Here is a 25,983-nt window from a genome sequence, read left to right on the forward strand (position 1 = left end):
AAACCCCTGATTTTTCCCAATCAGATTTGAGATGGGAGAAATGCACGTAACAGAATGGAAGATACATACATGTAAGGTAAGAGCTGACAGATGGCACGAGTGGATTGATAGAGTTGGCTAGCTGCCATCTCAAGCAGTGAAGCAACTAATGTCGCATATCTTATGGGGATTCCTGAGGAATGACATCTGCATTGTTCATTTTTTCAAGAAGACAAATGCAATAGCAGAAGCACTGAGCATGCAGTCTCAGGGCCTCTAAACAAAAAATGTTTCTTTCTGTGATTGCTTCTTCACACGCACTTTTAAACTATTCAGTTGTGCTTTTGCTCAAAACTTTAAAATACTAATTTCAATGCAACTTTGTTCATGTAGACTAATTCGAGGCCCCTGAAACTTTATGAGTTGTAGTCCTTTCCATGATGCAAGATTGGGGCATCTACCTCAGGTGTGGGATGGCGATTCATATGTATTGGTGCAAATCTAGAAACGACCACTCTAATTTAAATAGAAATGCAATGCATCCCATTATAATGAACTGGAGTCCAACAACATCAGGAGGGACACAGGTTCCCCATTCCTGAAATAAATGTATTCTGAAAGAGTATCCTCTGTAAAGTAGGATATATAACTACCCTACTCAAGTAGAAAATTTTGGATGCTGTTACAGGACAAGAAATTATAAGCTGTAATAACTATAAGTATTGTTATTTTCTTGAAGGTGAAGGAACCACTTAGAATATTATGTTCCAAGCATCAAACTGTATTCAACTAGACCCAATGAGCTGTTTCTTATAATGTAAGAGAAGAGCACTTAACTCTTAGATATCTTAGCTGTTGGATGCGTACATCACTCTTGAAGAGCGTCACACTAAAAAATAACACTCTGGTGTGGTTCACTGTACCATCTGATTTTTTCTGTTCTTCCATTCTGTCTCAAAAGCAGAGTTAACTAGAAGAAAGCAGTAATGTGGTGAAGTTCGTACCCTTTGAGATTGGTGGAGCAGATGTGTTTTTAAGAACTGTGTATTGTCCCAAAAACTGTTAGTATAATTTATTTGTTTAAAGAAGTTATATGCCATCTTTCAATATAAATATCTAACACCAGAAGGTTCAAATTATAGCAGGATGCAACAGCCTTGGGAATTTGTCATCTGTGCACTAGAGGCTCAGAAAGAGAGGGATTATATCCCTGTGATGCGCATGTGCACACAAAAACACATACGTGCACCAGCACCACCAACTATGTGTCCATACTTATAAGAGTTCAGATTTGCAGCACTTGTCAGCTAGAGTGTCAACCTCCTCCTCTAAATTAATAACAGGTTAAACTGTGTGTGGCAATACTCCTTGCACACCAACTGCATGTGTCATTTTATCATGAATTGTGTCATTCCCCAGCTGCTGTTAGGATCAGGGAGGGTTCCTAGCTTGTTGCCAATTTCATTTGCTGTATCCCCATGTCAAACATGTTGTTAAATTATGTGAGGCACACGCAGCTGGCTCACAGTGCCAGAGAGGCACGAGAGCCTTGCAGGGGTTATGTGTGGAGAGTGTTCTTTTGGATACTTTCCTTCTAAGAGCTCTCAGCAGGAACCTTATACTAGGAGTCTTTATTAAATGGCCTGAAGCCAAGGACAACAGCAGGCAAGGATCCAAGCAGGGGACAGGTAGTAAGGAGGGGAGAGAGGTGTGAGCAGCTTGGGCACATTCCAAGGAGATCACATATTCACCAGCTTCGGAGCCCAGGACTGTTAAAGAGACAGGACAAGTGCACAATTTCCTGCACAGCTTTGCCAAAAAGGGTATGTCTCTGCCTAGATAATACCATTTGGGAATTTTCATCAGTGCTGTTCTGCAAACAACAAGTCTAAGATACTGGAATACGTTAGAAAAGCCGTTTTGTGCCCAATTGGATACAACAGGTGGTGCATATTATGTGCCCCTGTGGTACACCAGGTCAGCTCTGCTTACCCCTCATTCCTTTTGGCACGAGCAAGTTTCTGTTTGTACTCTTTCTCATGTTTTCTAACCTTGAGCAGTCTAACCCAGCTAACCACTGAGTTGCAAGTAAGTTCCTCCCAGTCTCCTGGCTCCGATTTGTAGATGCAGTACTCGGACTCTCAGCTCAATTATTGTCAAAAGCTTTATTCCAAAGTTCACTACACAGTCTAAACATAGATCAAGTTATAGGTGCACAGGTCTCGAAGATACATAACTAGGTGCAAGCTGAGGTGTTGTCTCAACACTTGACACACACTCTTGGCTCTCCTTTTGAAGAGCAGGGTGGGCGCAATCATTTGGATGGGTGGGCAAACAAATGGGCACTACTGCAAGTCGGCTGGGTCTGCTTACAGTGGCCCAGCCGACAGTGAACCCTTAGAGGATGTTGTCAGGGTTGGTGCAGCTGGTTCACTGACCAACCTAGGCTCAAATGCCTCACCTGGAGCTGGAAGTGTTTCACTAGTCAAAGGTGGGATGGAGACAAGGTCAGATGGCTCTAAAGGTAAAGGTAAAGGACCCCTGACAGTTAAGTCCAGTCGCAGACGACTCATCTCACTTTACAGGCCGAGGGAGTCGGCATTTGTCCGCAGTTTTTCTGGGTCATGTGACCAGCATGACTAAGCTGCTTCTGGCGCTGCGGAACACCGAAACCAGAGCAGCACATGGAAACACCGTTTACTTTCCCACTGGAGCAGTACCTATTTGTCTACCTGCACTTTCTGGTGTGCTTTCAAACTGGTAGGTTGGCAGGAGCTGGGACTGAGCAACGGGAGCTCACCACGTTGCGGGGATTCGAACCTGCCGACCTTCTGATCAGCAAGCCAAAGAGGCTCAGTGGTTTAGACCACAGCGCCACCCGTGTCAGATGGCTCTAGGGCCATGCTTTCTCTTGACAAACCACTGAGCTCCTACCAAGCATCCAAGCATTCTCAGCATCAGGCTCCACACACTATTCCCAATCCTCCTTCTCCTTGGACCAACCTTGCCAGAAAGTCTACATGAGGCTCATGATAATCAAGGCTTTTACCAGCCATGTCTCTAGTCCCAGGGAAAACACAGTAATGCCCTGTCATGAACGCAGAGCTCTTCATAGTTTGTTCACTGACTATATAGACAGACCTCTCCCAGTCCGAATGAACATATTGGTGTCCCATTTCCCTGTTTACAGTATGAAAATCAGGCATCCTTGTAATGCTGCAAAGGTGAATCATGAATCGGGCCACATGAACGTCAGAGAAGGTTCTGGGACATTTGCAAAATACTACTCTGATAATCAAATCTTACCCTTCTGATGTCTTTGGGGATTTGAAAACACAAATATGGATGTAACATTGGGAGAGTCTCAGGTGCAGGGAGAGTGAGAGCATTCCTTAGATACACCTGAAAACTTGAGCTTGTTTACACTAGTCTAAGTTTCCAGCAACCTCCAGCTATGGTGGATAGATTCAAGGGAGAAAGAAATTATAAATAGCTTAGCATGGAATTGTGTCTCCAGCTAGTGGCTGGTTGCAGTGAAGGTATGCAATTCTGCCCTGTGAAGATGGTTTCCCTCTTTTGGCGATTTTGTTGGTCAATGTGCAACAAAGAAGGGGTGGCATTGATACAATAATGGTTAGAACTGATGGGATAATTGGTACTCTTTGCAGTGTATATCTCATGCCTTTAAAAAGTTTGCAGTTCAGTCAAGCAGCAAAAACGATATCATACAGCTCCAGAGGTGATGGTGACACCAGGAAGAAGCAAACTAGTTAAGCCAACAAATGCTGAAGTTTATCTGGTGAATGAACCTGTTCACAGAATTCAAGGCCATTTTGGAAACAATGCATTGCTGAAAGCCACAGGGCTAATCCGGCTTTTTGTTCCCCCTTCCATAGCCAACCTCTGGTCCATGACCAAATCTTAGTTCCCTCTCATGGCAACTAAGCTTCTTTTCACAGCCTCTTATGAGGGATTCTGTCAAAGGCTTTTTTGAAAGTGCAAATAAAATGGTGCCCCATAATTCCCCTTTAGCCGCTGCTGCTTTGTGGACTCATTAATAATGTATGAGGCCAACTTCAGCTCCGTGTTTCCAAACACAAGCATCCTGCCCCGATTCACCTCCCCATCCCCCTAAAGCTAAGGGAATTGTTTTCTTCAGCAGATGAGACTTTATGAATTGTTTGGCTTTATGCATGCATGAGGTAGCAATGAAAGGGGACTTCAGCCGATACGTGCCATAATCTTGTCTGTAGATTTGTTAAATATTTATTTTATTTAGTTCATTTGAATTTAGTTCAGCTGTGTACCTGCAGCATGTGTTGCTGATAGAGACACATTCCAGAACTTCTACAAAGACAGCCAAGCACATCCTTAAATACACAATGAGTTAATCTGCCCTTGCTTATGAAGAATTAACCTTCTTTGTCACATAGCCGTTTTAACAAATTAAAATATTACTGTGGGTAGTAGCCAATGAGAGTCCTACTCAGAGTAGAACCTTTGAAATTAATGGAAATGACTAATTTTAAACTATTGATTGCAGTGGTTCTTCTCTGAGTATACTGTACCTCGGGTTAAGAACTTAATTAGTTCCAGAGGTCTGTTCTTAACCTGAAACTGTTCTTAACCTGAGACACCACTTTAGCTAATGGGGCCTCCTGCTGCCGCTGCGCCACCGGAGCACAATTTCTGTTCTCATCCTGAAGCAAAGTTCTTAACCCGAGGTACTATTTCTGGGTTAGCGGAGTCTGTAACCTGAAGCATATGTAACCCAAGGTACCACCGTAGTTGGATACAACCCTGTGATTCTGCAGGGCAGATTCTGGAACATACACATTTTTAGGGACATGCACCAAACAGTTGCGGCCAGTTTTGAATACCTGCCTTGTATTAAATAGACACAATACAGTAATTTAAATTGTGTAAGTGATGGTTAATTGTTAGTATATTCTTCTCCCTGCACAGAGAAGCTGCATAACGGTTCCCTCAGTAGCTGCCTAACTTCTTCACAAAGTCCTTTTTTGTTACAACTGGAGCCAGACCTCTACTTAAGCAGCTTTGCCAGCTTCTCTGGAATCACCCAGCACAGAAGGTATCGCTTTTGATTAGTTCTACAGATTGGCTAAGAGCCACACACCTCTGCTTTTCTTTTGAGGCCAGAGGCAGGGAGAATACGAGTTCCTTCTGTCAGGACACTTGAGAATGGAGCTAAACACACACACATGTATGTTTATGTTCACAAAGACCCATTTCGAGGGGTGACTATTTGGAGTGAAGAAGCAACAGGTGGGAAAAAGTTAAGCATCTCCTCAAAAATCACCTTAGAAAAAAACAGCTGTTGGGCACTTATTATACACATGTTAAGTGTAATATGTAGTCTTTCCTCAGTCACACTCTTTGGCAATCCAAAGCAGACTCCCTTACCAGGGCCAGCCTGCATATCTGGAGGTTTGTGTCAAGTCTGCTGTCAGTTTTCCCCTCTTAGTTTTTTATATACTTTGTACCTTATTTCCCCTGTCATTTGTAATGGGGTTCTTCTGGTCTGTCTTCTAAGCCCAAATAGTCTTCAACTTTTAAAATGAAATTTTCTGGTGCATTGACAGGACATAGAAATAGGGCTCCTGGCCTGGGGTAGAGATGAGTAGTTTTGGGGAGGTTTGGGTTGAAGGCCAGTAGTGTTTGGTGGGACCCTGCAGGTTTTCAATGCATCCAGGGCATGGCTTAAAAAGGTTCTGTTTACTTAGATGAGGTAATAACTTAGATGTTAGGTAATAACAATAATAGTTATATCTCCCCACCCCCCACTTTTCTGGCTTTTCTCCTGCCACCTGAAGATACTTTACAGAGCAATTTCCAGAGAAATAGCTATGTTAGTCTATTATAGAAGAAAGAACTGAAACTCTTGTACCACCTTAAAGTCCAACAAATTTATAATGACATAAGTTTGCATAGACTCAAGATGCCTCTCTCAAAGGAGCCATTCAACTTGGCATCCCTGCTCTCTTTCCTCTCACTATGGGACATATTTGCATGAATCCAGAGCAAGGAATTTTAAGTAGTGGCATCAGATTTTGGAACTTCTGACCAAAGGACATATCTGTAAGCACATATTTTGAATCTTTCTGCAGATTGGTGGAAAATATACTCTCTGGGAAGGATTTTTATCTCCTGTCTACTTTAGTGATAAGTTACTTTAATAATGACTACTTTTCTGATTGGTTTATTACAGCTGGTTTTTGTTGTCTGTTTGCTATCCTCCCTGTTTATCCCATTGTGGTTTATTTCACTGTATATAGCAGGTCTGGAGAGCCAAGTGTCTCTCTCCAGGCCTCTTTATCTGCCCTTCATGACTCATTCTGACCCAGGCCCCTCTCTCCACACTCTACCTTGGGTGCTTTTGCCTGGTTGACCTGCATTTGTGAACTGTGACAATGCCTCTTCCTTGCTTGGATGGAGGATGGAGGGTTTCTTTTGGCAGTGGCTGAATTTTACTGTAGAAACCCACATCTCAATATATCCTAAAATAAATCTTATTGAATATACACGAATAAATCCTTCCAATAAACAGATTGTTTTTGTTGTCCAAATCTGTTTTGTACTGAACAGGTCATAGTAACCATGTGCATGAAATCTCATAGTGATGAAACCTACAAAGTGCACCTTTGAGACTCTGGAATTTTCCCCTGCGGTCCTATACTTCCTTCTTTGTCCTCTGATCTTTTTACTCTTATAGTGTCTTTTCAGCTCCTTCTCTTTATGTCACTGGCTGATCTGTTCTGATGCTACAGGATAGCTTTGTAGGCTACAGAGTCATGGCCTGTTGGCAGCCACTACTTAGCTGCTCTGATGTCAGAGAGAGGCCTGGCATCTGCAGCCTAAGCAGCTGAGCTGTTTTGGGGATTAACAGGATTAGGGAATTTCCTTAATAAACTATTGTTAAATTAAATCACGTAATGATTGCCAGGAAACACTATGGGTTTCCAAGTAATCCTTGTTGCTGTAGATGAGCAAGCAGTTTCAAAAACCAAGCAGAAGACTCTTTCTGCTGATGTACATGATGATGATGATAATACTAATAGCTGGTCTAGAATTTGTTTTAAAATCCTTTTATCCTTTGAGTTCCAACTTTCTGTAGTGGTGAGCAAGGAAGGCAACAACTGGAAGATGAGGATAAGGATGATGATGATGATGATGTTAATGTCAATATATTCCCTTATCCTCAAAGAGGAAGGGGAAACAGAGGTCTGAGTAAGCAACAGTTCAAGCCCTTGTTATATTTAATGTGAATAGTTCTCCTACAAGTATATATTCCCTGCCTGTGAAGTTCACAGAGGCAAGAAATGATTCCAGCCCTACTGCATGCCCCCCTCCCAGTGAAAATGCTAGGATGGCGGACATGTGTTCTATATTAGAGCCTGTTGTGGTCCAAGTCCAGTTTTAAGGTAAAAAATTAGTAGCCTTGAAGTTCCCCAGCTACATTTATGTCTCTGCATAGCTTACTGAGCAGGCACAAAGATCACATGGTCACGGTCTGTTTAAATTAGAGTGGTTGTTTGTAAAATTGCATAGATACATAAAAATTAGCATACACATTTCCCCCTGCAAATATGTGTCCTTTCTGCCCTCTTTTTAGATAAAGCATTTCCTCTTTTTTGGCAACATGCAAGTGGCCACTCTAGTGGCATCACTCCTGCACAAGCAAAAGGGCATGTGGACTAGTGTGTAATGTGTTGGACCTGGGTCTAAGGATTTGGTGGAACCTAGGCCTTGCAATGTCATTGACGCATCAGTGGCTTAGAAAAATTGTTACCACGAATAATGTATTTAATTCTTTATTATTATTATTAGTAGTAGTAGTAGTAGTAGTAAATTTATGCAATATCAAAGAAAACAGGAAAATTATAATGACCTGTTGTACAGGGTGAGTCCTTTAAAAGAGGCCCCGTGAATACAGAATACACATGTTCCACGGAGCCTCTTTTAAAAGACTCACCCTGTATGTATATGCTAGATAAAATATTCAAGGCACTTTGTATGTGAGGCTGCTCCCACTTCTCTTCTTCGCTGGGAGGGAGGCCAACTTTTTGGATTATTTATTTCAGGAAAGGGCCTTTTCAGATGGAATTAATTTGTTTATCCCCATACTGTGTTGATCAGTCTGCCCTTACACCCATCAGTTGGAACTCAGTGCAGTTATACTGTAACAATTGTTGTTAATGATCAATCTGCTTTCATCTGAACTTTGGCTTTGGTTGAAAGAAAGCCTCCCCCCAAAGGCATGGCGGAATGTCAGCTGAAAGTGAAGGTGTGAGATCAGTGCCATATGCAGGTCAGGTGCCGCCTGGCTAATTCTTGGACACTGCAGATTTAAGATATATGCAGTATTACTCGAAGAGTGCTTATTTGTGAATATCTTGTGGGTTCTGTGCATGGACAGAGATACTACTTTCTTTTTTAATTTAAAAAAACTATTAGTTTCAAAACAAATGTTTTGTAAATACATTAACAGAAAAACAAACAAGGCATGGGGCAATGACAGTTGTTGATAACATTGCTGTACTACTATATAAAGGATCAGTGTGATTTAGAGAGACCACTTTACCCCTAAAGTATCTCAAACAGAATTAAGATATGGAGAAGGAAAGTAATACACAAAACATCAGAACAGAACCCATTATTCCCAAATCCCTGCCCAGTCTCCTGATCAGTAGGAAAGCTTACTGTTTGGTGTAGTCAAGTGGGAGATCCTGTTACGTAGGTTAAAGATTGCTTGGCTACAGGTGAATGCTTTGTGTTCCCGTCTCTGTTCACCAAAAGGTTTATTATAGACTGTTGCATTTCCAAGATGGAATAGGATAGTTGCCAGGTGTGTAATTTATTGACATGGATTGCATGCAAGTATTTAATTGCATCTAAGAGCTAAATGTGCTCCAGTGTTTGGGGAACCTGATGGTTAGTTCCAAATCATGCATGTTACTTATAGAGATGTATATGTTGCACCAGGAAACACAGGAGGAGCCATCTAATATAACTCTTTCCTGGTGTTTTTCCTCCCACCAGAGCTCAAAGCCACCAGCACTGCCCATTTCTTCAATTTCCTGCTCAACTCAACCGATTATCGTATTCTACTGAAAGATGAAGATCACGACCGCATGTATGTGGGGAGTAAAGACTACATCCTCTCCCTGGATCTTCACGATATCAACCGGGAGCCCCTGATTGTAAGGGTTTTTCTCATTTTGTACCAGGAGCAGACAAGGAACATCTGGGAGGCTTTGTGGGGTGGAGGGCTGCAAAATGACCAACTATTTCCATATGATGCGTATGGATTAGTAGAGTGGGTTCAGGGGCACATTTCTAATTTTGAGAGAATGCTATGGGTACCAGTCATAAAATGGCTGCTGCCAGGGGGAGTGGCTTGACACAACATTGGGAATACCGGGAATATTCCTACATATCAAAACATCAACTGTTGACCTGGGAGACCAGGGTTAAAATCACCACTCAGTCATGAAGTCCACTGGGCGATTTTGGGCCAGTCACTCAGACTAACCCTACCTCACAGGATTGCTGTGAGGATATGATGATGAAGGGTAGAACTATGTATGCCACCTTGAGCTGCCTAGGGAATATTAGCAAGATAAACAACAAGACAAGTCTCAAGGCAAGTGGGGAAAGTATCCCCTTTGCCACCGCCTCCCCCACTCTAAATCAAATGCAAGGAACAGCAGGAAGGCAGTCAATGAAGCAAGTGGGGATGGCATCCCGGTTGTCTTTTCTCTGCTTGCCCCCCACAATGCCCTCCAGAGCTAGAAACAGGGTAGACAGACCCATCACTGATTCTCATGGAAGACATTAAATGCTCTTGCTATTTCTTTTTAGGGCTGATCCAGGTGATTAGTCAAAGTGTACCCTGACTATATTTTGGTCTCACAAAATAGTTAAAAGTTCTTACAGAACTGTTAGTTTTACAGAATAAACATTCTTCATTAGACATTTTAGTTGCTTGCTACCCAAAGGCCTCCAAGCAACTTATAACACCATGCTATGTAACACTATTTATGCAAGGCACAGCGGAAAGGCAAAAGTGTGATATGCAGAGTCCACATGTAATTGTTGGGTGGAAGTAGCCATGCTACAGTGGGATAGCCTTGTTGGGGAGAATCATGGCCACTTCTGTTTTCATCTCATGGGAGAAATACAGTTCAGTCCTGGAGAGGGGAAAGCACACAACACTCTTCAAATAACTTCTCTTTAGCAACAAATGAATAAAATGCAGAGACGTCGTCAGCATGAGCAGTGGGTTGTAGGGTTACATGAACATATCTGAGAGTGAGTGCTTAATTTCTAAAGAGAATTTTTATAAAGTTTTATTTATAAAAAGATTAAAATTAATCTTCTTAAAAGTAACAAGATGATGAAGGTGCAAAAGGAGTCACTATCACTGTTGTTGCTACAAAGCAACAATCCACTAGGTGTCTGTGACACTTCCACGCAGCATCTTGTAACAAAATTGATGCATTTTTGTCACATCAAAGGGTGGGTGAATTAGTTTCCCACAAATATTGTAGGAAATGTGATACTCCCTTCACCCAAAGTGTTACCTTTAGAAAACACACATGAACCTGACAAGTGAACGCTTGATGCCATACAAATTGATAATTTTGAAAGGTCCTTAGTGATCAGTGCTTTAAATTAAAATCCACCTTCCCAGAAAACTTGATGGTTTGGGATTAGATTTAGGAGTGGGATAGATACATCCACCCCTTTTTAATATTTCTCTTAGCATGATTCTGTGGAGAATTATAATTAAAAGGCTGAAGGTTTTGTATTGTTTTGGCAGATCCACTGGCCTGCGTCTCAACAAAGGATAGAAGAGTGCGTTCTTTCAGGGAAGAACAGTAATGTAAGTACTTCTTGTATGGTCTTCAGGTTTATAGAGGATGTGGGGAAAGAGTGGAGGCGAAGGAATGCTAGTAACGTGGTAGGATGATGAAAGTTGTCCTTCTGAAGCTTCCTTCCTCTCAAGATCTTTAAGACTGAAAGCCACCAAGCAGTGGCAATTTGTATTGCTCACACCACCTCAGGAATACCATGCTATGAGCAAATGATGATGCCCTATTGCCTATGACTGCCCTCCTCATTTCCTGTTTATTCCTATCTTTTCAGGTAATTGAGTCACAATAACCCTGGTTCCTTGTGCTGCACATTCATGTACACAAGCTAAAACCATGGTCATAATTCCTTGAGTACCTGTACAAAAGTTTCCAGCATTTGAGCAGAAACATTTGTGTCTGTGTGGGTGTTTCAGAAACCCTAAAATACAACACAAGTTTTAGTATGTGATGAAGTGACAGTGCTCTGTTTGTAGTTGGAAAAGCTAAGATAGCAAAGATGGAATTAAATAGGAAGATTTTGAAGAAAATGACATCACCATTGTAAAACTTTGCTAGTTTCTGGAAGCTAAAGTGCAGTGCAGTTGGTGATGAAGTCATCTTTTGGTCACAGGGTTCTGCTTAGCACTGGAATTGAGTGCAGCTGTAAACTTGCACTTCCCAACCTCTGTTACCAGAGGATATCATCATGGCCAAGTTAGCCAACTCTTGCGTCTTGTGCAAGCTTTCTAAAGGCAAGGGCTGCTAACACTTCTAGGGGTTTATGGAATATTGATGTATGGGACATGAAAGTGAAGATGCCTTGTCAGCAGTACTTTAAAGGAACTGGGGGTTTTGCCCAACCCCAGTTAAGTCTATCAGCAGTAACGTGTACTAAATTTCAGTAGGAGGAAGCAAGAGGTCAAAGGGTTACCAAGCTGTTTCCTACAAGGCACAGTCAGCCTTTGGCCAGCTGACCTTGAACTCTGTCCTCTTGGGATTTCTCTGCTGCTACTGTTTGGGGCTCAGTCTTAGAGCAGCTAAGCTGGCTTAGTAAAGGAAACTGTTTGCTTGCATTTTTCCCACCCTACTGAACTCTGTTATCATGGCCCCAGCCCAGTACTGTTTTGATTTGCCTAGCTGGAGGTTTGAGGCAAAGAGGAAACATGAGATGTGAGAAGGAAACTGGACTCTGCAGTCAGACACACTGCATGGAGCTCCATGCCTGATCTAGAATCCAGTCAGTAAATGAACTCAGGCCTTGACAACACAGGCCTGCATACATTCTGGGAATTGCTCTTCTTGCCCTCTGGGCCTCACTGCTATCATTTACCTATTAGATTTTCAGTCCACCCTCCTGTAGCCAATCAGTTCTTAGTACCTCTTAATGAGTGGGGATCTAAAGGCTGACCTTAATATATTTTCTTTCCTGGCACAGATAAGTCCAGAGATTCCCCTTCTCCTTAGTTGGTTATGCTTTGGTTATTCAGGGCACTATTTTCTGGCTTTTGAAAACAAGCAGGAATGGGTTGGGAGTCCAGGATTTGCCACCCTGACACCAAGATATATTATTGCAATCTTACAGTTATTCTTTTCTCAGTTTTCAGAAAAATTGGCTGTGAGTTGGGAGTTCTGAGCGGCACCGTTTATAATCTGCTTCAGCTACAGATGTTGCAGTGTAAGATGTGAGCAAGGAATGTTTGCTGCGGAAGGGGGTTTAGTTCAAAACTCTTCCAGCAGGAACATGACTTAAAAGGAGTGCAGGAAAATTGTCTCTGAAGTGCATCCAAAACTCATTGCTGGAAAAGGTGTTGGAGGGGTGGATCCAAAAGGTTTATTTGTGGATTTTCAAAGTGCGCCAGACCTAGCTTGCCTCAATTTTAACTGGAAGCAAATGTTGTTGAAGAGGACCATTTGACACACAGACCATTCAATGTGGTCTGATTTTGTGACTTACTGAGTGTTGAGGGAGCTTTCATTTAATGCTGAAGCAATTACCTGATTGCTTCAAAATATGTGTAAATCACTGCTTAGGCCATGCTGAACAGAGGATGGAATTGCTCCATTTACCATAGACTGACTAATCTCCTTAAAGTAGATACAATTTCATAGGAGGCTGGGACTAACTTGCCATCTCTCTTTGTTTTCCAGGGCGAGTGTGGGAATTTCATCCGCCTTATCCAGCCCTGGAATCGAACCCACTTGTATGTTTGTGGCACTGGAGCATACAATCCTGTCTGCACCTTTGTCAATCGAGGCCGTAAAGCACAGGTGAGGTACTGAAGGAGCATATGGCTGGGACTGCAGCCAGATCAGTGCTGGAGAAGCATATGGGCTTGCTCTTAGACCATGCTAGGAAAGCAGCCTCTGGCAACATTCAACAAGCAATAAGGGATTGAGATTCGAGTCTTGGGTAATGAGATGTGGAATCTTCTCAACTGTCGTATGTTTGTATGTTTGTTCAGCCCATTCATATCCCACTTCTCATCAAAGGGAGCCAAAGGCTGCATACATGAATTCCCACCCCCACCCCCACCTTTACGTGGCTCTCATTTATCATCCCAACAATTCTCAAAGGTAAGTTAGGCTCTTAGGGATTCACCTAACCAGTCCCATCAGCAAAAGTCCTGCACAAGGAATTCCACTTTGCACAACAGGGCTTACACACACACACACACACACACACACACACACACACACTTATTCTGACAAGGAGATGGAGCTCCAGGTTTTGAAAAAGGTAATGGGGACAGTGAAAATATCAAAATAAAACATGTAGATATAGTGTTTCCTAAAAACTAATAATAATAGGGTAGGAAGGGATGAGGTGTGGGATCATATATAAAGTAATTTGTAACTAGGTCACAAGAAGCACATACTGTGTTATTACTTAAATGTATTGTTTTAAATGTCTGATATTATCAGTAATTTTAATATATATATTATGGAAACCACTTAGAGGTTTTGATGATTAAGCACTATTTAAATCATATTAAATACATAAAGCCTAATCCTAGTAATCCCCCACTGTGCAGAATGAGATTTTCTCCTAAGTATGGGAGTCAATGTATAGATTTGTAGCCTTAATTTGTGATAACCATTATGTCATGCAAGACCCTCCATGTCACATAAAATTTGTCAGACTTTAACGGGTTCTCTAACTTGGAAGTATGCCATATTTTACTGAACCATTTCCAAATTTATGGAATCTTATCTGATTTTTATTTACTGGTAACCAGATTTTTGGCTGTCATTAACATGTTCCCAGTTAGCTAATAATTGCACTTGTTTACGGAATCTTTCAATACAGACATGTAAAATAACCTCTGGTTTTAATGGAATTGTTTATCATAGTCATTTCCACCCAGTATGCCTTGGGGGACGCACACAAAATATGTGTGAAATCAGCCTTATTGTTACAACACCTCTAACATCGTGTGTTCCTTATATCATATTTGCTTAAACTGTCTAGTGTTAGCATCAAACCTCTAAAATAATACAAGGAGAATTTGCTTGCATAGGTGTGAATATATTTTCCACATTTATTTTATTTTCTGACAACAACTTAAAAATAGGAAAACCAATTGAAAACCACTTTTGTAAATGCTCTTCTTACAGTATCTTGTTCAGCAGGAGTAGCTAAACCTCATTTCAGGGTCTTATCTAGCCCCCAAATTGATTTCTGCCTTCCCACCCCCAACCCCATCCCACTAATTTTAGCAGCAGAGGCAATATGTTTTTGGGAGCTAATGCATAGTTGTACATAAAGTCAAACCCAACAAGCAGATACACATTCAGACTAAATACAGGTCATAAATATTTGATGAGGGGATTTTGATCTCCATAGAAGTATGTGTGTATATTTGAGAGAGACAGAAGACTTCTGCATGCTGCATTCTCTGGCCATACCCTGCCATTCCTGCTTCTCTGGCAGGTCACCCTGCCAGCGCTAACTCTCTGCTCCTCCTCTCCTCAGGCTTTTGAGCTGAACCAGTCCATCCAGCAGGGAGGACGGGGAAGTAGAGCAGTTGACTCCTCCCTCCACCCGTCTCCAGTGGAACGCAAGGTGGGAATCGCGCTCTGCCCTGCCATGCTCTTCCCCAAGGACACAACTGGCTCTTTTCTTAGCATGCCTGAGCCTGGGCACTCTAACTTTCATTTTCAACTGGCATGTACCTAACAACTAACTAACAAGGGAAGGGGGCCAGACCTATGGGAATAGGACTGGCCCTTAAATTCACCCCCCCTTCCCATCTAGCAATGAGCGCGCTTCCTGTACCGCCTCTCCTTGCGTCTCCTCACTTGAACTAACTCCTTCTTCCCCAGGCTCACACAAGGTTTGTGCCAGGAAAGAACACTCTCAGGATGTTTGACCTTACTACATATAGTATAGAACCATGTCCTTGACTGTTTGAAATTGAGACAAATGGACTTGCTGTTTCAAGCAAAGGTTTGCTTGATGTGAGGTGGCATGAATAACTAGATTGGAGTAATCAAGGTTGTGATGACTGTGGGAGCAGGGGGTGGGGTGGGCCTATTTTATATGCTTAGTTGTTGTGAGGAGTGTGGACTTCATTAATGATTGCATACAGTTTTTGTAAGTATGTTTGCTGAGAAATCATGTAAAATAAGAAAATGATGAGAAAATGTGTTTTACTTGTGTATCGGATGTAATATATGCTTCTTCTCCTAATTATTACAAGTCATAGCCAATGCAGGAAGCCATCCCATTAATTTCCTTTCCAGTTTTCTCATTGTTGTTATTTAATTGATAAGGATGACCGTTAGTTGGGAGGAGATTATGAGATTTCCATTAGTCTCTATTAGTAGAAACTTTGTGGGCATGGTCCTACAATTGGCTAAAGACTTTGGTGTGGGAATGAACTATTTCAGTTGCTCATCTCGTATGGTTTCCCTCTAAGAAACATTATCAAAGCAGCATGGAATCCAGCCACATGGCAATTCCTACATTGCTCTGTGAACATAGGAATTGGTCCTAATTAACAGAACCCTTTTTATGTCAGATAGTATTAAGGATGGTATGTTTCCCCATTTACTGATTGCTGAATAATAGATTGATTGAGAGGTTGAGCTCCTAATGTGGATTTGTATGGGACTAAAGCCTCCTTTCACTCAGCAGTAGGTACTCTCCCATGTGTGTTCAAGATGGTGCACAAAAAAAGAAGACAGGAAATGCTATATGCTATTCTTGTCAAGGCTGAATAGTCTTGGTTGGAGTGTTTGAAACTTTCACAAGAAAACAACTGAACCTAATCTTGAGAATCTTAACTTTCCTTAAGGTATGGTGTTGCTTGATTGTAAATTGGAGAATCAGCCTAAAATGTAGTGCTCTGATTTCTTAGTATTTTCTTCCTTCTGTTGGATTCTCTAGTTTTGATGATGCCTTGTTTTACCCCTGGAGTCATCCTGGTAGCTGTTTTCATCGAAATCTGTAGGGCCTTATTCTGTGCTGCTGAGCTGTAGCGGGGTCATTGTCAAAGACATTATTATTATTATTATTACTACTACTACTACTACTACTACTACTACACAGTGTATAAGTAACATTGGGTTTTCTTTTTCTCTTTTCTTTACTGAATGTTCCATTTTACACTTCAAAACAGAAAACTCACAAATGGCACAATCACTTTTGCATTTTCCACAAGAAGCACATTTTTTCTCGGTGCTGAACAATGGCATTTGACACCAAAGCAGTCTGCCCACATAAGCCCAAAGCTCTAAATAAAAAGGAAATGCAACTCCTAAGCAAAATCATCTTTCCAGAAAGAATGCATGTCTATGGGTTTCCTAAATGGGTTGGCACTCAACACTGCTTGTGGGAAGATGTGCCACACACACACACACACCATTCTCAGTTTCTATGCAGAGACTGAAAGTCTTCCGTTCCAGCTTTTTATTATTTATTGCATTTATTAGTAGGAAAAGAAGTTCTCAAGCTGACTTAACAGCATGGTATGACATGTTCCTCTAAGGGCAACACCTTAAACTACAACTAGGTGTAATTATCTGTAGGTATAACTGCTTAGTAACCTGCATCTGCTGCCTGCAGGATTTACTAGAACTATAGTTTTGTGTGTCAACACTTGGTCTCATTCAAAAGCCAGCTTTCATTTTCCTGCTCTTTGTAGCTAGAATCTCCAGCTTCTACTTGATGTGCTATTTATATTATCACTGATTGCTATTAGCCAGTTAAAATGCATTGCACAATGTCAGGAGCCATCCTACTTTCCTCACTCCCTTGGGCATTGTCACCATGTGTTTGACATACATTAGAAAGAGGAAGCAAGTCTTCACTGATATCCTGCCACTGTTGACCTCCCAAGCTGTTAGCACAAGGAGGTGGGGAAGAGAGTGGGATGTATCAGATGATGAGAAGTCGCAAAGGGAATGGAGTAGAAAACACACTTGTCACATCCTACTGCAGTCTGGAACCCTTCAAGGCCCCTTTTCCATCTTTTGGTAAATTGCAGATCCCAACCACCACCTGTGGATGGAACCTATAACGGCACCAAATAATACAATTTGTGACAATCCCATTAGCACAACTCTTGTAAACTGTGTTGTGCTTAAACTTCAAACAGCTGTTTTATCCCAAACATATCAATCCTGTTCCATTTATTTGTATACCATGTAAAGAAACTGCATTTGCACTTGTCTCCAGTCAAGTGGACTTCTATGGACAGGTGTCCCTATCCCCACTTTAATAAAGAATCCTTGCAACATTTAGTGCTCTTTTCAAAGTCATCCATGAAATCCCAAGAGTGCCACAGGCTTTAGCAAAATAACCAGGAGTCTCAAATTATGAATCAGAGACAGAGGTGCAGACAAAGTTAGCTCAGCTCAGGTTCCAGATACAAACACAGGAGGCTCATAATGCCCACCTAAATGCATAGTGGGGAAAGTACTTATTAACTGTAAGATATATGCAGGATCAAATCATTTGGTGAAAATAAAAAATAAATTTCGAGCTGAGACAAATTGAAAGGAATTGTAAAATAAGAGGGTGCTTGTGTGGCATTAAAATGTCATCAGGTTTGATGCACCACCACATCAATGCCCTTTCCTCCACAGCCACCTGCTGCACCTCAGTTGACTAGAATTGAGCCCTGGCTAAGGGCGTAGAGGCTGGGTAGGCTTATGTGGAGGGAGGGGGTTATTTTGGGACCCTGGTCCCAAGCCAGTTAGACTCCTGCACTTTCTTACAAAAACCTGTCATTATTCAAGTGTCTGTATCCAGTGAGAACTCTTTGGATATGTGTCTGTGCTGGCATTAGCTGGTATTTCTGGCCCCCACGAAGCTGTATGCTGGGACCACAAATTCCCTATGCTCATATTCATGTCTGTTCTTTTATCTCATTCACTCATTCCAACTCTAGTTCCTTATGCTGCTGACTCAGCCCATTCTGCTAAAAGTAGCTGACTTTAGCCATTCCTCAGGTGAAAGATGAACTACAGAAAGGGGTTTATTCTGTCCAATCCAATCCATCTTGAAGACAGCATCAGCATCATTTACCAAAGATCAATAGGGTGAATGCTGTCAAAAGAATGAACTCAATAATAGTCTGAGATTAAAATATTTGAACCGTGTATCTCACACTCCCTATCTTTTCAGTCCTTACACCACCCCATTCTTAAAACACAAAGCCTTTAAACTGCTCTGCTTTCCATTCATTGGATGGAGGGGGGGAGCCCTGAAAAGTTCTCACATTTTTGTAGGAAAGATCTGTTAATAAATAGCCACAATTCTAGAACAGTAGCTGCACAATGGCCAGTTGGACCCTATTCAACAAAGGAAGATGTTTAGCTTAGAAAAACAAGGGACAGTATCAGTAGTAAATATTTTTCATGGCCAATACAGATATAATAAAATATTTTAACAGACTTTTGTTTTCTTTAAAAACATGCTGAAGTCATTTTTGTGACATTTTAATAAAAACATTTTGGGTAAAATTATATGAACACATATGTATACTTCCCAATAAATCAATAATATAAAAATACGTATGCTCCAGCTAAAATTTACATCTCATTTAACAGAAGCTATTTAACAGTTCATGCCAATGTTTGTCTACTCAGAAGTAGGTCCAACTGAGGGTACTTTCAGTTGGATGTTTATTGTGGGATTATTGATTGATTGATTGCCACATTCACATAACATTTTTGGCATCAAAATGTTAGCCCACATCCTCCTCACTCCAAATTAATCTACATAGACCCTTTCTAGAGGAAATCTGATATATACCACCTGTTGCCAACAATCTTGTTTGCAATAGCTCAATGACCTGTTTTCATATTAAACTCCTGTCTGGAAGCAGGGGTCTACTCTCAAGTAAGTATGTCAAATTCTGCAACCTAAGCCACTCCCATCGAAATAAATGGGAATTAAAAGCAGTGCCAGATTAAACCCTGTGGAGGCCCCTAAGCAGTTGAAATCCTGTCCTTCCCCTTGTGCATGCACTCTAATGGGATAATATTGAACTAAGAAAACTTGATTGTAATTTTCTTTCAGATCAAATCAATATTATTTTGATCCGTTGTTTCAGGGCCTCTAAAATGCACAAGGCCCAGAGGTCAGTGTCTACTCTCCGCCTATTTGGTAACCTAGTACTATTTAATAGTGCTTAACATTGGCAGATTAGGTTTAATGTTTTTATCAAACCACAAGAGGAAACCTCTTAAACCTTTTCACGGCATTTTTCTTTAATTTCTAAATGGCTTCCAGCCCACTAAAGCAGTGATTTCCAAACATTTCATTATAAAGATCCACTTGTGGGATTTCTTTCCCAAATGTTGATTCTACCACCCTGGCTTGGCAGTCTCTTCTCCACTGCTCCTTCTGCCACATTGGCACCTACAAGCATTGCCAGCATCCTAGCAACCCTCTTATAAGGCCAGAAGTGGATCCCAGTGTACCGCTTGTGAGTCACTGGAGTAATGAGTCATTAGTTTCATGATAGGAGGGATTCAAATGGCATTCACTCACTCTGCATTTCTCAGCAATATTTAATGCCTGCATCCTATCTGCTCTGCTTATAGCTGTTGGTTGTCTTCTAGGGGGTGGGGGGAAATGTGACATCCATGATTTATTGTTGTTTCATACTCGGAAGAGGTTGTAGCACAAGGTGTCTGAAGTTCATCAGTGCCTAGGTACTACTTAGTAATAGTATGTGGTAACTTGACACTTACCTGTAGTGTTCACATATTACAGCACACGGTTGTTTCACTTCACCCAGTGGTCATACCCAGTGGAAAAAGTCTGAAAATGTAATGTTGTGTGCAAACATTGCAGGGAATACGATGAATCTTTGGCTAGAATGTTACATCCAGTGTTTCTTGAGATGGAGAGGTCCAGAAGTATGAATTTTGGGAATGGCTTTGCAAAGTAGCACCATGCGGATAAAGATGGTGGGATACACTATTTTTATATTAATGTGGGTTTTTTTTTTTCATTTACAGAACAGGTTTCTTTAGGAGGAGAAATGTTACTTCTGCAACTTTAAAATGGGACACATATTTGGGAGGTGTACAAAAGAATTAGAATGTGAATGTTCCTGTAAATCGGTCAATGCAGTAACTTTAGAGAGTGGCTCTGCTGCCACATTTCTTAGGGTTGACTTGAAATTGATATAAAACTTGTAAGAGTAGCATGTATACAGTACTGCAGTTGCTAGGGTGATGTTACTCCAGCTTTCTACATGGTTTGGTGGTGATTTTTCTCCATGCCTCCACAGGGTCTCTGAACAAAATAAAGTCTGTAGTGGCATGGAAAAATAGCTTTGCATGGTGAGGTAATGAACTCACCAGTGAGTCAGCCGCCATTGAAAAATGATTTAAAGCAGCTTCCATGGGGTAGACATATTACATGCCAGGATTTCTTACATTCCACTTCTTGTAACCTTGTTGGATGAAAATTCCACTCCAGAGAGATGCGGTTTGGACAGTGTGATTCACGTATTCAGCATCTTGTGTTCCATGTACTTTTAGATGCTCTCTGATTAAAAAGACTTGTGAAGGCCTAAGGTAATAGTGTGTGGTAAAGCAAATCATTGATCTACCTGTTGCCTTACTTTCCAGGATTACATATTCTACCTGGAACCAGAGAAGCTTGAGTCAGGAAAAGGAAAATGCTCGTATGACCCAAAGGTGGACACCGTATCAGCATTAATAAGTGAGTTCCATGGTTGTGCAACATCAGTCATTCTATAGGCATACAATTGTAGAGTTGGAAGGGACCCCCAGGGCCATCTAGTCCAACCTCTAGTCTCAACTAAAACATCCATGACAGATGGTCATCCAGCCTCTGTTGAGAAATTTCCCTTCATTATGAGTTCTAAAACGATATCAGGATTGATAAGGGGGAGGGGAGCTATGCTACTTATAAGCATGCAGCGCAACAGCTGCTCTGTGTCAGGAAATGGTTTTGGCCATCCTCAGGCATGGATGAGTTAGCTGGAAATGTCATCGGAGTTAATGGGGAAAGATCATGGCCTCTCGGATGCTGTTAAAGAAGAGAAAGGACATACTATTCACTAAACTGCAGTGTCCCATCTGGTGGGAGAAGAGGAGGAATAGGGCTTTGGCGAATAGCAAAGTTCTGAGAGGTTCCTTGGCAAAATTTCACAGATGACATTTATGTCACTTCGTTATGGTCCAATCGTTTCCACTTATCCATCAGACATGATTATTCCTCCCACTGCCCTAGCATTCCAAAACAACACAATGCCTGATTGGCCAGCTATATTCACGTATAGTCAGCTATATTCTGACTTAAGCCAGCTGCAAATTTCATGCAGACCCCTCTACTTCCCTTGAGAAACCTGGTCCTTTCCATTGGTCATGCTAGAGTTACCAATGTATATTTTACTCTTTCCCCTTAATATCTGTATATAAATATATCTTTGAATGTTCTCATCCTCTTGGATTCTTATATCCTTCCCTCACCACATAGACCCACCTTTTTTCACTCAACCCCAGGTTGATTTCAAGTATGGGCATCCTCTGAACTTTGTCCTGTGTGGCCATACCATCTCCCGCAGGGCCCCTCCATCTCCAGTTCAAATGGTGGCTCAAGCTCCACAGGGCTTCCCCCTATGTGGAGGGCTGGGGTTACAAAATTTCACAGCAGGGAGATAATTAGGAGTGGTATCATTGTCCTACTGACCCTGGGCCTACTACTGGCACAACAGCTGCACCACTCTCCCCTAAGAGTCGGTTCCAGTGCTGGCCAAAGTTCCTTCTTCCTGCAAATCCCCCAACCCCTTGATATGGCTTGGCTGCCTCTGATCTTGTCCAAGCATTAGTATCCATTTACACGACAAGCCCCAAACTTCTTAATTAATCTGAAAGCAGCTGCAGCACTGGCCTGAGACAGGCAGGAATTGTGCCCTTGTACCAGTGGGTTCCTGTCTGAGTGCTGGACCTGATTAGCAGCTTTGCTAATGAACTTAGGTTCATTTCTGTAAGCCTTACTAATTTCTGTATAAGAGATTCAGTGCAGCGGTAGGGAAACTATGGAAGGGCACCTAACAGTTCATATGTTGTGCATGACTAATAATCTTGATCCTTTTCTCCCCTGCCTTTGATCATTATGAGGTTTCTTCTATCAATGAAAGGTCAGAGCAACAAGAAAGTGCCCCTTCTACAGAGACCCTGCTTTCCCCTTGTCGTTTCTTTTCATTCCCACTCTCCAAGAACAATTCACACAGATTCCAAGTTTGATCTCACTTACTACCAAATAGGATCACCATACCACCCGCCCCCCCAAAAAAAATTCTAGCATTTAATTAATACATCCTTAAATATATAGCCGTTCCATGCTGACAGCAGCTTCAGGCATGACCTGAATGAAGTCAGGAGACCAGGAAGTGCAGGTGCTTTGCCTTTTTTCTTTCCCCACATCTCTTAGCCAGTGTTACTCGATACAATAATTATTGTGCATGGACAAGAATTAGGAGATACAGTCCCCCTTTACTCTTTATTTCATGTTTTAATTACAAATTTCTGAATTCCCCTATTAGCACCTAAAGCATCTGAGTTAGGGGCGGGGAACTTCTTTTCCTCTAACTTCTAAGTTTGTCTGTAAGAATTGTTGGTGATGCCACCAGAGTGGTATGACATGGAAAGGCTGCATGTTTCCGCAAGAGAGAAGATCAGGGAAAACAGCACAGAACAGGTTAACCCTAAACTATTTAAACTATATTAGGTGTGAAGGGCAGTTGATACACCTAGGGTCAAACTAGATGAGATGCAGGAAATCTGTGATTGGCTCTCTTGATGTTTCTTGGTGTTTGGGTGGTGGTGGTTTTTTTAAAGCAGCTGCGGGGGGGGGGGGGGCTTGAATGGAATGCGGCAGTGGCACTGGGAGAGGGATTAATCCCCCCACACATACATGGATTTCCCAGTCTAAATCACATTTCCCCTCAAAGCTGAGAAAAAATATATATGGCTGCCTGTATACTATTTTCCCCTATCAGGCAAATAGTAGAAGTGGCTGCAGTTTAGACAAGAAAAAAGGCCTTGGTTGAATTCTCCCTTCTTTGAACACTGTGTTCAGAGGTTGTGTGTGTGAGAGAGGAAGATGGGGAGAGAAAACTCTAATCAGAGCTTTCTTATTGAGTTTGAAAATGAAAGGACTACAGAAGGAGGGGAGTTTCTCCTTTTCCTACCCATTTAAGAGTTCTGAGCAAATGAATGAATGAATGTTGAGGATCTAAGAGAGATAATGTTAGGATATTTCCGTTCCACCTTAAAAGGGAGCAGGATGTTTGTGTCACAGCCTGCGTATTTCCTGTTCACAGAAACATCCTGTGAACAGGAAATACGCAGGCTGTGACACAAACATCCTGCTCCCTTTTAAGGTGGAACGGAAATATCCTAACATCCTCCCCCTTTCCGTGTAACCTGTAGTACCTGTGGTTCAACCCAATTGCAACCTCTGTACATAAACCTTAAGTTGTTCTCTGTTAACAACCTTAGACAACAGATCAGCAGGAATTTCATTTCCTGGCATGTAGGACACCTGAATGAGTCCTTTCTGAATACACTCTCTTGCACGATGTAGCTTAATCTGCAAGTACTTGGTTCTTTGCTTGCAACTCTCTGAGTTCAGCAAAGCCAAACAGGATCTATTGTCTTGATACACTTGTATAGGACATTTCACAGACACTCTGATGTCCTTAAACAGTTGCATCAACCATTCACAATCCATGAGTGAAAATGACAGAGCATTGAGTTCTGCTTCACAGGAACTTAGGCTTACTGTCGTCTGCTTCCTGCACATCCAGTCAAACAGACCGTGGTTGTACACGTAGCATACTCCAGAAGTGCTTGTACCATCCGTGGTGTCACTTCCAAAACTAGCATCTGCAAAGATTTCAAGACCTCCAGTCTTCTGACTGGTGAACCTCAGCCTGTAGTGCAAAGTTCCTTTCAAATAGCGGGCTATGCGCTTCAGAGCTTTCCAATCCTGAACAGTAGGATTGTTGGCATGTCTGCTAAGCAGGTTAGTGCTTACAGCTATGTCAGGTCTTGAGCATCTAGCAATGAAATTCAGCTTGCCTAGAATGCATCTGTACAGCGTAGTGTCAGAAAACGCTTCAGCAGTACTATCTACCTGGTAACCTGTCACCATCGGTGTGTCTGCTGGGTTTGCATCAACCAAATTCAACCTGGTTAATACATCAGCAGTTTTCTGTGTCTGGTGTACCAGAAAATTACCTGCTTGGTCCCTCTCCACCTGCAGAGAAAGATAGTTGGATACCTCACCAAGATCCTTCATGTCAAAGTGCTCCTTCAGCTGAGCTAGGGTGCTTTTGTACAAAGCCTGATTCTTCCAAAACATCAGAAGATCATCAACAAAACATAAACAATAGTTTGTTTTGCCCCTCCTCCTTGACAAACACACATGGATCAGCTTTGCCCTGGTGAAAACCTAGAGAAAGCAATGTCTCAGTGAGTTTTGTGTTCCAACACCTGGCACTCTGCTTGAGACCATATAAGGATTTCCGCAGTTTACAGACCATTCCCTTCTGTATCTGCATTCCATCAGGTGGAAGCATAAACAGCTCCTCTCCCAAAACCCCGTACAAAAAAACTGTATTAATGTCATGTTGGGAAACATGCAGTTTCTCCTCTGCAGCAATCTTGAGCATCAGCCGAATGCTCTCATACTTGACAGTGGGTGAGTAGGTCTCGTGGTAATCCTGTCCTGGTACCTGAGAAAAACCTCTGGCAACCAATCTGGCTTTGTGTCTGACAACTTTGCCATTCTGGTCTGTCTTGGCCTTGAAGACCCATTTGCTGCCAACCAGTCTCATTCCTGGGACTACCGGTACCAGTTCCCAAGTTTGGTTCCTTTTCAAGGAATCAACTTCAGCCTTCATGGCATTAAGCCAAGGCTCAGCATCTTTAGAGGTTAACTCCTGAACCTCTTTGAAGCTTGAAGGTTCCCACACCTTCTCTGAGCTACTAAGAACAGCAGTTGCCATCTTAGCAAACTCATCAGCAAATCTCTTTGGAGGTCTGCCTTTCGTGGCCCTTTCAGATCTGTGAACTAGACGCAAGTCTTCTGCACTCATCTCCTCCTTCTTAGGAGAAAAGTGACCAATGGTGAACAGTGGTTCTTCCAGTTCATTGTCAGATGCATCAGACGGTCTGACTGAGGCCTTTGCGCTCTTGTAGTCTGCTGTGTCATCACTGTCACTGACACCAGCAGCAGCGCTGCCCACTGAGCTGGAATCCGAACTCTGATCATCATCATCATCATCCTCAGCTTCCTCTTCTGCCTCAACACCATCTGCTTTTTTCACATCACCTTCATCCTCCTCTGGGTAACTCTGGAAAATTCCCACATTTCCCCCCCACCTGGGATTGTACTCAACACTCTTTGTGAACTTAATGGACTTAGAGTCAGTCATTCATACCCTGTATGAACCTTTTTCGTACCCCATGAACAAACCATGTGCCCCACGCTTCCCAAGCTTGTTGCTCTGTGGGGTGTGTACCCACATGTCAGAACCAAAGATTCTCATGTGTTTGACGTAAGGTTTCTTACCAAACATCTTCTCATAGGGAGTACAACCAATAGGTGATGACAATCTGCGATTATAAG

General features: G+C 42.0%; 1 protein-coding gene across 7 annotated transcripts in view; it reads left to right on the forward strand.

The window, feature by feature from the left end:
- The window catches only part of SEMA3F (semaphorin 3F), a 130,355-nt gene that overhangs the window by 77,581 nt on the left and 26,791 nt on the right, over window positions 1-25,983 (forward strand). For 6 of the 7 annotated variants that reach the window (XM_079964415.1, XM_079964417.1, XM_079964419.1 and 3 more), the window contains exons 3-7: window positions 9,040-9,200; window positions 10,823-10,885; window positions 13,005-13,124; window positions 14,830-14,919; window positions 20,949-21,042. In XM_079964415.1, coding sequence (XP_079820541.1) covers window positions 9,040-9,200; window positions 10,823-10,885; window positions 13,005-13,124; window positions 14,830-14,919; window positions 20,949-21,042 — 528 coding nt within the window. The remainder of the gene's footprint in view (window positions 1-9,039; window positions 9,201-10,822; window positions 10,886-13,004; window positions 13,125-14,829; window positions 14,920-20,948; window positions 21,043-25,983) is intronic. The other variant, XM_079964421.1, reaches the window with a different exon arrangement.

This window comes from Podarcis cretensis, assembly GCF_951804945.1.
Source record: "Podarcis cretensis genome assembly, chromosome: 2".
Taxonomy (NCBI): domain Eukaryota; kingdom Metazoa; phylum Chordata; class Lepidosauria; order Squamata; family Lacertidae; genus Podarcis; species Podarcis cretensis.